The sequence below is a fragment of the Rhinolophus sinicus genome, linkage group LG05 (genome assembly GCF_036562045.2).
Source record: "Rhinolophus sinicus isolate RSC01 linkage group LG05, ASM3656204v1, whole genome shotgun sequence".
In the NCBI taxonomy this organism is placed as follows: domain Eukaryota; kingdom Metazoa; phylum Chordata; class Mammalia; order Chiroptera; family Rhinolophidae; genus Rhinolophus; species Rhinolophus sinicus.
Window position 1 is genome coordinate 55,183,911 of NC_133755.1, and position 15,567 is coordinate 55,199,477.

At 36.4% G+C, this 15,567-nt stretch overlaps 1 protein-coding gene across 3 annotated transcripts in view; it reads right to left on the reverse strand.

Moving 5' to 3' along the window:
• Positions 1-4,051: 4,051 nt before the first annotated feature.
• The window catches only part of LRRTM4 (leucine rich repeat transmembrane neuronal 4), a 715,608-nt gene continuing 704,092 nt past the window's right edge, over positions 4,052-15,567 (reverse strand). For all 3 annotated transcript variants that reach the window (XM_019749833.2, XM_074332241.1, XM_019749834.2), the window contains one exon: positions 4,052-5,298. In XM_019749833.2, the coding sequence (XP_019605392.1) occupies positions 5,077-5,298 (222 nt within the window). In that variant the 3' untranslated portion in view covers positions 4,052-5,076. The remainder of the gene's footprint in view (positions 5,299-15,567) is intronic.

The following is a 15,567-nucleotide window of genomic DNA, read 5'->3' on the forward strand; positions in this document are numbered from 1 at the left end:
CTGGTGACTTATTAGAAATGAACACTTGCAGACACCACCCCAGACCTATTGCATCAGACATGCTAGGGTTGGTCCCCACAGATATGTTTTAAAAAGTCTTTTAGGTAAGGGTCATTCATGCTAACATTTGAGAGCCTAAAAACCTAACCACTGATCTTGTGTCTTAGAATCAGAATAGAAACTCAGATCTCACTGTTTGGAATGGGCACTTTTTTGAAACTGGATTGTATTCCTGAAATAATGCGAGCTCAACAATAGAGGATGGGGCGTTGAATAGCTATAGCTAGTAGAGCAACATCTCAAGAGAATAGAGCTCCTGTACAAAAAGTACTACAATTGGAAGCAAGGCTGGTCTAGCACACTGGGTATTTGAGGAACAGAGAGTCATTTAGAGATAAGCACAGTATGTTTAGTAACAAGTGACTGGTCTTCATGAGCAGAAATCCAGTCCCTGGTAATATGCACAAGAGTAAGATGGTGTTTAGCTTTGGAGGAACCAGGATCCTAGAGATGTATTGAGGCAGGAAGAACTCAGATCTCCAGGGAACAAAACAGGAGGCAGTTACAGAATTTTGTTATTGGAACCGTGCTGACGCATGTCTCTACAGGTGTGCACTTGAACTGAGAGAAATTAAAATGTAGTTTCAGTGATTGTTAACCTGAGTTCCTGAACTTGGACTGGTTGTGCTCTTCTGAATGAAAGGCAATTAAAGGTTATACAACATGGGGTATGGCAAGTATGTCCCCATGAGAGGTCATGAGGCTTCAGAAATTAGAAAGGTACAGTGATAAGGAGCATGACAAGGACCCAGACAGGTTATTGCCACAAGAGCCCTGGATTCCTCAGTTAAATAATCAATTACCAGCACAGTGTGGCTGTTGTGGGTCTGTAGAGCAGAATGAATCTGCTTCTCTTAACTGATTGATTATCTGTAATGTTATAATAGCTTCACCCAGTGAATGATCCTGCTTTCAATTCTTCATTGAACAGGGATGTATGCTGTGGATTGCATAACTTTCAATATTCTGGTTGCTGTTCTTGTAGATGTCCCCTTAGAAGTGTGACACTGATACTGAATTCCAGGTGTGGTTTGACCAGTAAAGCTTAGTTTCAAACAATAACATTCCTTAGTTTGGACATTTCTACAATTGGTTTTCTTTGGTGATCTTGTTATACTATTGAGTGATGATAAGTGGCCAACCGAAATTCTCAAATTCAATTCACACGTATTGATTGGTCATGAAATGCAAAGGTTTACAGATTGAGCTATTACATTTCCTCTCCTTTCTCTGTTTCACCACATGGGTCACTTTGTAGTGTAGATTGGCTGTATTTGCACTCAAGCTACTGATATAAGTGTGGAATGAAGGCTAATAATAGATGCCAGGGGCATCCTCCTAGAGCCCTCTTTCCCCTCACACTGTCTTATTATTGAGTAAAATTATTTGAAGTATTATAACTTAGTCTACTTTTGATTTTAAAAAGTACTTGGGTTTTTGGCATTCTGCAAGTGATGACATTTATATCCTTAATCTCAAAAGATCATGCATGAAATATTGTAAGTAGAGCTAAAACAAGATGAAAATTTAAACCAGTTACATTTATACATGTATCAATCAAGCCTCTGATTTTAGATATTTCCTTATTGCATGATACAGTAAGTAAAGGAAAACTCAGCATTACTAATAATATTTATGAAAAAAAAATCAGAATGTTTGAATATTTGAATGTTCCAATCTGCACGTTTCACATTCACAATTCCTTTTAGGCATAATTTAAATATCCTTGCTCTATAAATACTCCATGATACTCCCCAACCCACATAGCCTTCAGAGACTCAATACAAATTATAGCATAAAATCAAATTACTAATTAGGATAGTCTTTAAATGAACCACAATGGTTTTTTTGTTGTTGTTGTTTTTTGTGTTTTTTTTTTGTTTGTTTTGTTTTTTTGCGAGGGCTCATTAACATTTCAATGTAAAAAGTAAGGAGAATCAAAATAATTCCTGACTTTTAGAAGACAGTGAAAAACCTTTATCTTAGACCCAGAATAAACGAAACTTCAAAATGCCTGTAGAGGTGTGATATATTCCTTCCTCTGAACACAAATAAGATATCTTGTATGCCATTTGCCCACTGGATGACACATTCTAATAAAGTCACAATTCAAAATTACACTTTTTCATGTTGAGGAACAAGGGGTTCCCTGGGGCAATCAGTTCGCATAGCAAAAAGCACTTGAATCACCCCAAAATGGTGATGAAGTGACCTGCATAGACAAATTTGCTCCTATTGTTGAGGGCCCCAGACAATAAATAATTTAGCCTGAGTGGGGACTAACAGAAGTCTTGTATTCTCCTTGGTTATATCAGGCTGTCAGCATAGATATGATTGACTTTTGGGTGTAAGGGATCAACAATCCAATATTTGGTTCTTAAGTCCTCTTTGAAATACCACTATCTTTTTTTCAAGATGCTATTTTCTCTGAAAACCTACCTGACCCCTCACACAATATCAAGCCTGAATTTTCCAATTATGGGCTTTTCCAAGCCTACTGAAGCAATGGTATTTTGGGGGGTGTTGCTTGCCTATTTGTTTTTTTTGTGTGTGTTTTTTTGTTGTTGTTGAATCATCAATACATTTCCAAAGCTCAGTGTAAGTCTGTTCTGGCATATGTAAATGATGTATTTTTAAAAGTTCTTTGAACATTTTTATATTCAAAGGGCATAGCATTTTTATAAAGCTACCTATTTTGCTAGCAGTTCCCTATGTTATGTTAGACCTGAGGCAACTATTGGCCAAATATGGCAATTTTAAATAACATGACAAATGTTATCGATTTAGGACTCTTTTGCTTATGAGAAACAGAAATAAACAGAGTAAATAGTTGATGTAAGCCAACTTTGATCAAGCTTTTTCAGGTTTGGCTTCTAGTATATCACCTCAGGCAGGGGTGGGGTGGGATACGTGGGTGATGTTGCATAGATGAAGATGGAAAGGGTTAAGAGCATCCTTGTAATTTGGGCAGACACTCCAAAATGTTCTGCTACAACTCAATTAAATGATTCTTAAAAGAAAAATCGCAATGCCGAGAAATTGTCTTTAACTTTTAAATTCATAGTCAATTCATTCTACCTAAATGGTTAGGACACATACCCAGATATAAAGTAATCCAGATTATAAAAGTTAATAGGAAATTTAGCAGAGTTTGACAGCAATCGCCTTATGTTACAATGTAAAAAACTCTCTTTGATAGAATCTTCTTTAATACGACATATTTTTAATCAATTAAGATAGAATTTAATTTCAAGTATAATTTAAAATAGTTGTACAACAGAATGACTTTGAGAAAAATAAACATGTTCAGTTTTCTATGCTGCTTTAATTTGATGCAAAAGTATTCACTAGGCTCTTTTATTACTATTTCAGTAGAATTTGGAATTAAATGGAGGATAGCTATGAACTCAGTTCTTCAGAAAATCTACTAACACCGACATATATTAGCACCTTTCAGAATGCAAAACCTGACCTAACAAAGGATGACATAATTTTATAATTTCATGTTTTAAAACTAGAACCAGGCAAATCAGACCAGGGGCTAGATTAGGATAATGTTCATAATGAATCAGAGAATTGCTGAGGTACTGCATCACAGCACTGAGAAAGTCAAGTGAAAATGGCTCAACTGATGTGTGCACAGTTACCTCTTTGTTAAAAAAAAATTGATAATGACTATGGTTGTTTCAGATAGTAATCAAGTTCCACACAGTTCTTTTTCTTCGAGGAGGTTGTACTACCTCTAACCCTTCCATGAATACTTACTTTCTTACTCCTATTGTTATATAATTTTGAATTACATCCTATGTCTTAAAAAAGGATTGCGAAACGACTTACTGCATGAGCCATGTCTCGTACTTCTTTTCTACACCTTGTAGAGACTCCCTACCTGCACACACAGAAGGCACTGGATGGACACCAACTGATTCTTCTTGAATTGCCCTGATGCAGGCCAGAAGGATTTCACAACATAGAGATAAAGCACTCAATATTAGGTGGGCTGTGGTTTACCAACCACAAAATAATATATTTATTTTTTTCTCACATTTTTTCTTTTATTGACAAAAATTACACAAAAGCTAAACGATAATTTAAAAAGCAATGTTACACATAATCTTGTGTTTAGAAATTTGTCAGCTTGGCAGTTTCCTTCACTGACCACATGACCACAGTTCTTCATATACCCCTAGTCCAAATGAGAGTGTTTCTGCTGGTCATTTCAATTGGAGGTCTTTACAGGTCCCCTTTCAGGCTTCTTACACAGTGAGAATGTAATGCGAGGACGATCAATAGGAACAAAAATCAAAATTCCTCATGTTGTGTACACTGTGTGTCTGGAAGGATCATTCATCCAGATTCTATTGGATTTTCATTCCAGTAATTCTGTTGAACGTTGTTTCTTTGTGGTCTGTGGTAAAGCAAATTTTCTTTTGGTACAACATAAACTCCAATGCCCATGTTTAGAACTGGAAACAGAATCACTTGAACAGGAAAAAAAAAATAGAAATAAAACAAACCAAACAAGAACAAACAGCATTTTTAAGGGAAAAATAAAATAAAGCAATTGAAATAAAGTCTGAAAATTACACACACCTAACAAGGAAAACTGTATTGTTTCCCCAACTTCCCACCCACCCCAGGTTTTTCCCGCCCTCTGGTTCTCCAGCCCAATGACCATGCAGTGTAGAAAAAGCAAATATACAAACAAACCTATGTATAGCTAGGGTGAAATCTATTTTTATAAGAACTCGACACTTTTACTATTTACATCCAGGAGCATTTTTGTTTCTTTGTTGTATGCTTTAAAGCAAAGAAAGGTCTGTATTTCTCCCGGTTATGCTGCTGCAGGTACATCTGCCCTCTTTAAGCGGATGTTTTTCCCTTCCTCTATGTCATAAATGCTTTAGTAGGAACGATGAACCCGCTTGACTGCACGATTTTGGACACCCAGTCTCCTTTAAGATGAAGGCCCTCCCTCCCCCCACGTTGAGTCCCAGATGAAGAGCTGTTTCTACGTTAGTTTGTTAATCTCTCCAGGTAAATGGCCGGTGCTGCGGACCTGGCAATGGTGGCGATGAAACTGTGGTCGCGTCCGAGCTCCAGGCTAGGGGTTTCGTCCTGCTCCAGGGACACTGCTTCATAGCCCTTGTTGATGTGGAGTGGCTGGTGAGCCTGGCAGTATCCGATCACCGGCTGGTCGTAGCTGTAATATGGCAAGGGCTTCACGTGGTGTGGGATCTGGGTGTGATAAAGAGAAGGACTGATTATAAAAATGCTTTGGAAAGAAGAAGATGACACTTACAGGATTGTATTTTTTCCCTTTTATGCTGTTTTCAGTCAACTGCTGATTCAATTATTAATAAGAGTTTTACAGAATAATGATTGTTAGTATTTAACTGATAGTTTTATGTATATAAAATATACATATATATAATTTTATATACAAAGTTTACATATTATATACTTTGTATATAAAATCATAAAGATTTTTTTCATTAAATCATATATTTTTCAATGCTTGTTCTATCTATCATCTATTTAGCTATCTATCTGTCTATCATAATGGAGAGTTATAAAAAAACTTAAATTCCCATCAATAGGGACATTTAAAGTGTACGATGTGCATTCATAAGTTTGAAAGCAGATAATACAAAGATTGGGGAGTAGTAATCTGTTGTTATATGGCAAGATACGATATTAAGTGAAAAGGTTAAGGTGCAAGAATATATGGTATGATCTGTTTTGTGTAAAAACAAGTGTAAACATACAGAGTTTCTTACTTTAAAAGAAAACATGTTTACATACAAATGGAATCTTTATGGGTATACATAACTTTCATTTAAAATTTTAAGAACAGTGGAGACATCATCAAAATGGTGACGTGAGGTGAGCCTCTGTAAATCTCCCCTGGAATTTACAACTAATTAAACAACTATAACTCTACAAAGGACTCCCTGCACAGCAGACAGGCAAGTTGAAGAGGTCCACTGCTGAATTCACCTAAAGGTGGGCCAGTTGCACGAGTGGCGAAGGAGGGAAGGGAGAAGTGCAGAGATGCAGCTGCATGGGCAAAGGACGCAGACCTAGCTCAGTGCTCTGAGCTCGCTGCATCCCAGAACTACCGCAGCTGTGGGAGAGGGAAGAACTCGGACTGCTATGGATCTGTTTATGGCGCATAGGGCTGAGGGGACAGCATATAACACAGCTGAACCCAGCGCTTACAGCAGAGACCTTGGAGAAAAGACTGAGGGAAGAAGGCTGAAAACAGTGATTTAAGCCCTCACTGCCGAGCAGAGAACAGAAGCCTTAGGTACTGAGATGAGCCACCCCCTCCCGACCCTCCCAGAGCTCACCCCGCCCCCACCTGCCCGATGCTAGAAATGGAACAGTAGCAGTGTCAGATCAAAAGAACAGAATATTTGCTGTTCTGAGAACTGTGGACTGCAGACACAGATTCGCAGCCCAACTAGTTCTGGCAAAGGGGAGGGAGCTGTGGAAACAGGACCGGCTGTGGTGGTGGTCGCTGCCATTGCTCTGGGCCACCTCTCACAACTCACCCTGCCCCTGGCCTCTCCTATCTGGGCGGATCCCTGCAGGAGTAAACAGAACTTCTGAAACATACGGTCTCTGAATCTGGTGCATGAAGAGCTTTGGAACTTCAAAAGCTCCCCGCATACCCACACGGACACTGCACCCTGTAACCCAGGTGAACTATTAGCAGAGGAGAAGCCCATCTCCCAGGGAATACCCCCATTGGGTGAGAAGCTGGAATAGTGCAGAGAAAACATAGCACTACCATATGAGAGAGAAAAAAAAGGCTGCAGCTGGAGAGAAAACAAAACATTCTACCAACAAGTACTGGAAAACAAAAGAAAGACCTCGTCCTATCAACCTGTTGTAGAACCCACTCCTGTAGATGTCTAGGAAGAGAAATAATAAATCAGTAATTGCCATGAATAACCAAGGCAACAAGACAGCTCAGGAAGAAAGTGAAAAGTCTCCAGAAAAGGAACTTAAAGATATGGAAATATGTGACTTAAATGACAGAGAATTCAAGATTGCAGTTCTGAAAAAACTCAACGAGATGCAAAAACTACAGAAAGGCAGTTTAATGAACTCAGAAACACAAAAAACAACATGAGCATTTTACAAAAGAGATTGAAATTTTAAAAAAGAACCAAATAGAATTTCTGGAGATTAAGAACTCAATAGAAGAAATTAAGAATGAAATAACCAGCTTAGGTAGTAGAGTTGACCAGATGGAGGAAGGAATCAGTGACATCGAAGATAGAAACATGGAAATTACACAGATGGAAGAAGAAAGAGACTTGAGACTTAAAAGAAATGACAGAACTCTACAAGAACTTTCTGACTCCATCAGAAAGAGCAATATAAGAATAATAGGCATAGCAGAAGGAGAAGAAAGAGAGAAGGGAACAGAGAATATATTCAAAGAAATTGTCGATGAGAACTTCCCAAACTTGTGGACAGAACTGGATCCTCGAATCCAAGAAGCAAATAGAACACCTAGTTACCTCAATCGCAACAGGCCTTGTCCAAGGCACATTGTATTGAGGCTGTCTAAAATCAACGACAAAGAAAGAATCCTCAAGGCAGCCAGGGAAAAGAAGACGGTAACCTACAAAGAAAGCCCATTAGATTATCATCAGATTTTTCAGCAGAAACTCTACAAGCCAGGAGGGAGTGGAACCAAATATTCAAACTATTGAAAGAGAGAAATTATGAGCCAAGAATAATATATCCAGCAAAGATATCCTTTAGATATGAAGGAGGAATAAAGAACTTTCCAGACATACAGAAACTGAGGGAATTTTCTAATATATGACCTGCACTACAAGAAATACTAAAGGAAGCTATTCGAACACCATCAACAGGGACAATTTGTGGCAACCGAAACATAAAAAGGGGGAGAGTAAAGGCCTGAACCGGAATATGGGAATGCAGAAAGTAAGCGTGCTGAAGAAAATGGAATACTCTATATATCAAACTTTCTTTTACATAAAATTAAGGGTAAGCACTCAAAAAAAAAAAAAATCCAGAACTGAAATATATACTGTAATAAAAGAAGAAACAGAGGGAAACATCATAGAATACCACCACACAGAAATAATAGACAACAACAAAAAGGCAAAGAAACAATGCAGACACAGCCTTACCAGAAAACTAAAGATAGAATGACAGGAAATCCTCACATATCAATAATCACCCTAAATGTAAATGGACTGAACTCACCAATAAAAAGGCACAGAGTAGCAGATTGGATCAAAAAACTAAACCCAACCATATGCTGTCTCCAAGAGACACATCTCAGCTACAAGGACAAGCATAGACTCAAAGTGAAAGGGTGGAAATTGACACTCCAAGCAAATGGTACCCAGAGAAAATCAGGTGTAGCCATACTGATATCAGATGAAACAGACTTCAGGGTGAAAAAGGTAACAAGAGACAAAGATGGACATTTCATAATGGTAAAGGGGACTATACAACAAGAAGACATGACAGTCATCAATATTTATGCCCCCAATCATGCAGCACCGAAATATACCAAGTAACTACTAATAGAACTAAAGGGAGAAATTGACCAAAACACAATTATACTAGGGGACTTAAATACATCATTCACAGCTATGGATAGATCATCCAAACAGAAAATAAATAACAAAATAGTACCCCTAAATGACACATTAGATGAAATGGATATAATTGATATATATAGAGCACTTCATCCTAAAACATCAGACTATACCTTTTTGTTCTAGTGTAGATGGAACATTCTCAAGGATAGACCATATATTGGGACATAAAATCAGCCTCAGCAAATTTAAGAAGATTGAAATTATACCAAGCATATTCTCTGATTACAAGACTTTGAAATTGGATATCAACTGCAAAAAGAAAGCAGGAAAAAACACAAATACATGGAGATTAAACAACATACTTTTAAAGAACGACTGGGTCAAAGAAGAAATTAGAGGCGAGATCAAAAGATACATAGAAACAAATGACAACTAAAATACATCCTACCAAAATTTTTGGGATGCAGTGAAAGCAGTTTTAAGAGGGAAATTTATATCACTACAGGCTTATCTCAAGAAACAAGAAAAATCCCAAATAAATAACCTCATGTTACACCTTAAAGAACTAGAAAAAGAAGAACAAATGAAACCCAAGGTCAGCAGAATAAAGGAAATAACAAAATCAGAGCAGAACTAAATGAAATAGAGAACAAAAAGACAATAGAAAAAATTAATGTGACAAAGAGCTGGTTCTTTGAAAAGATTAACAAAATTGACAAACCCTTGGCTAGACTCACTAAGATAAAAAGAGAGAAGACACTAATTAACAAAATCAGAAATGAAAAAGGGAAGTTATCACGGACACCACAGAAATACAAAGGATCATCCAAGAATACTATGAAGGACTATATGCCACCAAATTCAATAACCTAGAAGAAATGGACAAGTTCTTAGAAACATATAGCCTTCCAAGGCTGAACCATGAAGAACTGGAAAATCTAAACAGACCGATCACCAGTAACAAAATTGAATCAGTCATCCAAAACCTTCCCAAAAGCAAAAGTCCGGGACCAGATGGCTTCACTAGTGAATTCTACCAAACCTTCAAAGAGGATCTACTACCAATCCTGCTCAAACTCTTCCAAAATTTAAGAAGAGATAGTACTCCCTAATTCATTTTATGAGGCCAACATTACCCTGATACCAAAACCTGGTAAGGACAACACAAAAAAGGAAAACTACAGACCAATATCTCTGATAAATACAAATGCAAAATCCTAAACAAAATTCAAGCAAATCGAATACAACAATGTATTAAAAAGATTATTCATCACGACCAAGTGGGGTTCATCCCCGGGGCACAAGGATGGTTTAACATACGCAAATCCATCAATGTGATACATCACATAAACAAAATAAAGGACAAAATTCATGTGATTATATCAATTGATGCAGAAAAAGCATTTGACAAGATACAACATCCATTTACGATTAAAACAGTTAAAAAATAGGTATAGAAAGAAAATACCTTAACATAATAAATGCCATGTATGACAAGCCCTCAGCTAAGCTCATAATTAATGGTGCAAAACTGAAGCCCTTTGCTCTACTCTACGTTCAGGAACATGACAGGGCTGTCCCCTCTCACCTCTGCTTTTCAACATAGTGTTGGAAGTCCTTGCCAGAGCAATCAGGCAAGAGAAAGAAATAAAAGGCATCCAAATTGGGAATTAAGAAGTTAAATTATCACTCTTTGGAGATGACACAATGTTATATATAGAAAACCCTAAAGACTCCACCAAAAAGCTATTAAAAACAATCAACGAATACAGTAAAGTTGCTGGCTACAAAATCAACATTAAAAAGTCCATTTCATTCCTATATACTATCAATGATTTCTCAGAAAAAGAAATACAAAAAAACAGTTCCTTTTGCCATTGCAGCAGAAAGACTAAAATACCTAGGAACAAACTTAACCAAGGATGTGAAAGACCTATATGCTGAAAACTATAAGACATTTTTGAAAGAAATTGAAGAAGACACAAAGAAATGGAAAGACATTCCGTGCTCATGGATCGGAAGAATGAACATAGTTAAAATGGCCATATTACCCAAAGCAATATACAGATTTAATGCAATCCCCATCAAAATCCCAATGGCATTTTTTAAAGAAATAGAACAAAGAATCATCAGACTTGTTTGGAAGCACAAAAGACTCCGAATAGCCAAAGCAATCCTAAGAAAAAGAACAATACTGGAGGTGTCACACTCCCTGACTTTAGCTTGTACTACAGGCCTACAATAATCAAGACAGCATGGTATTGGCAGAAAAACAGACACATAGACCAATGGAATAGAATTGAGAACCCAGAAATAAAACCACATAAATATGGACAGATAATTTTTGACAAAGAAGCTAAAAACATACAATGGAGGAAAGACAGCCTCTTCAGTAAATGGTGCTGGGAGAATTGGATAGCCATGTGCAAAAGAATGAAACTGGACTGCTATTTGTCACCATGTACCAAAGTTAATTCAAAATGGATCAAAGACTTAAGCATAAGATCTGACACAATAAACTGCATAGAAAAAAAAAATTAGGTACTAAACTTATGGACCTTGGGTTCAAAGAGCATTATATGAATTTGACTCCAAAGGCAAGGGAAGTAAAAGCTAAAATAAACGAATGGGACTATATGAAACTTAAAAGCTTCTGCACAGCAAAAGAAACCATCAAAAAAATACAGAGGCAACCAACTGAATGGGAGATTTTTGCAAACAGTGCCTCAAATGAGGGGTAATATCCAAAATATACAGGGAACTCATGCAACTCAACAACAAAAAAACAAACCAAATTGAAAAATGGGCAGATGACCTGAAGAGACATTTCTCCAAAGAGGACATACAAATGGCAAAAAGACATATGAAAAAATGCTCAACATCACTTATCATCAGAGAAATGTAAATAAAAACCACAATGAGATACTACCTCACCCCAGTCAGAATGGCTATCATCAACAAGACAAATAGTAACAAATGTTGGAGAGGCTGTGGAGAAAAAGGAACCCTCATACACTGTTGGTGGGAATGCAGACTGGTGCAGCCGTTATGGAAGGCAGTGTGGAGGTTCCTCAAAAAATTACGAATAGAATTACCATATGACCCAGCAATCCCTCTCCTGGGTATCTACCCAAAAAATCTGAAAACATTTATACATAAAGACACGTGTGCTCCAATGTTCATTGCAGCTTTGTTTACGGTGGCCAAGACATGGAAACAACCAAAATGTCCTTCGATAGATGAATGGATAAAGAAGTTGTGGTATATATACACAATGGAATACTATTCAGCGGTAAGAAAAGATGATATAGGAACATTTGTGACAACATGGATGGATCTTGAGAGTATAATGCTAAGCGAAATAAGTCAGACAGAAAAAGCAGAGAACCATATGATTTCACTGATATGTGGTATATAAACCAAAAACAACAAAAGAACAAGACAAACAAATGAGAAACAAAAACTCATAGACACAGACAATAATTTAGTGGTTACCAGAGGGTAAGGGAGGTGGGGGGTGAGAGATGAGGGTAAGGGGGATCAAATATATGGTGATGGAAGGAGAACTGACTCTGGGTGGTGAACACACAATGGGATTTATAGATGATGCAATACAGAATTGTACACCTCGAATCTATGTAATTTTACTAACAATTGTCACCCCAATAAATTAAAAATAATTTAAGAACAAATCATAATTTCCCATAGATTATTTCTATCAATTCTATATAATCTAGACAAAAGAATTCTAGAATCATGAAACTGGGTACATTTTTGTGGTCATAATATGTAATGCTATTGATTTCAAGTAAAAAGCCAAATATGTGTCTAATTTTAGAGTAACAGTCCTGAATAATGGTCTACAGAAATCCCTTTAATAGGAAAAGCCGAAAATATTAAAATTATAGTATGTTTGTCTCACTTTGCAGCTTTTAATCACAAATTTCTGATAAAGAAACATATGCCCTAAGCTTAGAAATAGGAAAATTATGATGATTGCTTCATTCTTGATATCATGCTAGAGCATTTCTCATAACCCACTAGATCCAGTCTGACACTCTTGATTAGCAGTCCTCAGACGATAAAATTGCAAACACTTCACTTCCCTGTAAGGTTAGCGGTTGTGGCAGTTTAAACTATTGTCCCTAGGTTCCAACCACTCTTTTCTAGTTGGCTTTATGATGTTGGGCTGGAGTTTGCAAATTATAATTCTGTTTGACCTGCCACTCTCTCTTTGCTAGTGGGGACCACTGAGGGGAGATGGGAAGAGACAGAGGGAATTGCTCCCGTGGTGGGTTTCCTCTCAGCTTCTTCCTCTCCAGGGAGTTACCTCAATAGCACTTCATTCTGGCTGTAGCAGTATCTTCCAATAATAACAGGTGATTCCAGTTTGTAATCTTTCCGATATTTGGAGTGTTTCCAAAATTTGATTCCATTCTGTCCCCCTCAGAGACTCAAGCACCAGGAAATTCTGAGGTTCATCTCCACAAAGCTCCTCCTCCAAGCTTTTGATTTTAATGATTCCAATACCTTTATTTAGTACCTTAGTCCTCCAGATGGTTGGGGTGGTAGTTTTTCCTGAAGTTGCTCTCTCTTATACTATGATGGCACTATCTTTTAGCCTTGCATGAACTTAACTAATAACTATATTTAGTTAGTATTGCTTTATATAAATATTTTGCTAAAATAACTGATAGGTCGTCTGTCTTCTGACAGGGCTATATCTGACTCTTTTTGTAGGTTAAACTTCAGGAATTGATAAATTGTTATAATTTGGTAGAGAAGTTAACCCTCAAAGGCCTTATAGCTTAATTGTTCTCTACTAAGTTAACCAGCCTTATATTTAACTTACAAACTTATTTTCAGAATCCATTCTTCATATATAGATCCCTGAAATAGTCTTCAAACTCAATCTTGTGTTTTCTTCCTGGTATCCTCATTAATATGTTAAATAAAGTTTTGACACAAATTCACTATCTGTATGAGAATTAAATTTTAACACCTCTATACTTATTAAGATAAAAGTCACCTCCTCACATTTTTTTAAGGTATAGATTAAAGCAGTATTTTCTACAGCGGATTACAACTCATTAGCAGGTTATAAAATTAATTTTAGTGAATCCAAATAGTCATGTTTAAAACTAAATTAACTAAAATAGAAAGTATTTGAGTATATCATATAAGGAAATTGTTTCATAAAAATTTTGTTTCAAGTTTGTGTGTGTGCATATAAGAGTGTGTCTACTGAGTCACATTGTGATTTTTTTTTTTAAAAAAACTAGGAATTACAGTATAAGATGCTTTCAAAAAGTAATCAAAGCACATATTCAAATTACCATTTATTTTAATGTGATCAGCAGTCGCCTAGATTCCCATCTTGCTTTTATGATTCTCTTTTTTCTTAATTTATATAATTCACTGCTTTTCTCAATGAATGAGAAAATTAAACAAATATATATCACTTTGTGTTTAAGAAAAGTCACACTAACTTCTAATGGAACTCAAACACTATCTTCAGCAAGTCGTGAAGAAATCGTAAAAAAAGAGATAATTTCTCATCAAACAAAATGTTGATATAACCTTGCGTATACAATTCTGTTCTCAAAAGAATCTGAAAAAAAAATGCATCATAGGTCAAAGCTGTGATTGATGCAGAGTTGTTTTAGACCTTAGACATTAATTTCTGTGCTGACAGTGAGACCAAAGTGTTAATTATAAGGCAACATGGATGAATTACTAGACACTAAATATTAAGTTAGGTTTACCCCAAATCTATATATTTTTTCCCTTACTCATATAGACTGCTACCTATAAATCAATATAGGTCCAGGCACAAAATGTTTGTCTGCAAGTTCTATTTTAAGAAACCTTAGGATTTTGCATTGTGTCAAATAGGTAGACATATCTGTGATTGGTGTCATGAGTCACCAAAACTCTGAAAAAGCATAGAAATGAAACTGCTTTGTCCTGACATTTCAGCAGGAAGAATTTTATGAAGAAGACCTTCCTACGAGTTACATAGTCCACTCTTACTTGTTTTTCGTAAATAGGTGGAAAAGTATAACTCAAAAACAAAAAAATCACCAAATTATTTCCATCGACAACATCATTCACTGACAACAACATCTGTTGCACACTTTCATTTAAAAGAATGAGTCATTTTCTTTAAATTAGCCAAATAATGAAAAAGGTCAAAATAAACATTAAACATGGGTCATGGTTTTGCCCACTCTCTTGTAGTACCGTGCATAATCTTACACCAGTCATTGCAATGAGCAGATAATTGAATCTACAAACATATATGAATAGCAAATACAAGAATAACATGGGGTCTTACAGACCCTTATGGAAAACCAGGTTAATCACAGATAAAAACCAGTATCTCATTCAGGAGCACGATTGAATTGTCAATGTAAACTAAAGTCCTTAAAGTTGAACTATAATGAGAATGAACAGTTTCATATCTAAGAAACCATGGTATTTGTCTTCAAATTAAGTCAATTCAAATGTCAAAGGACCTGTGTTAACAACAGAACTTTAGGTTTATATATTGTATCATCTCTGAACTCAGGAAATTTGTTTCGCTATTACAGCTGGACTAGTTTATTTTTTCTTCAATGACCAAGGGCTCCTGCTATTTTCTCCTTGCTATTACAGTTGGATTACTTTATTTTTTTCTTCAATGATTAAGGGCTCCTGCATTTGAGATGGCCTTAGAACCTCTAGCAGGAAAAAGAAAACAAACAAACAAACAAAAAAAATGAACAACAACAACAAAAACATTGTAAAGTTCCCTCCTGCATGACAGCTGAATAGCAAGAATTCAAAAGCCCAGTAAATTGGCAAGCTCTGAAAGCATATCTGAGATTTTTGCTCATTTACTCTTAAAATCTATTCTTCAATGCCCTGT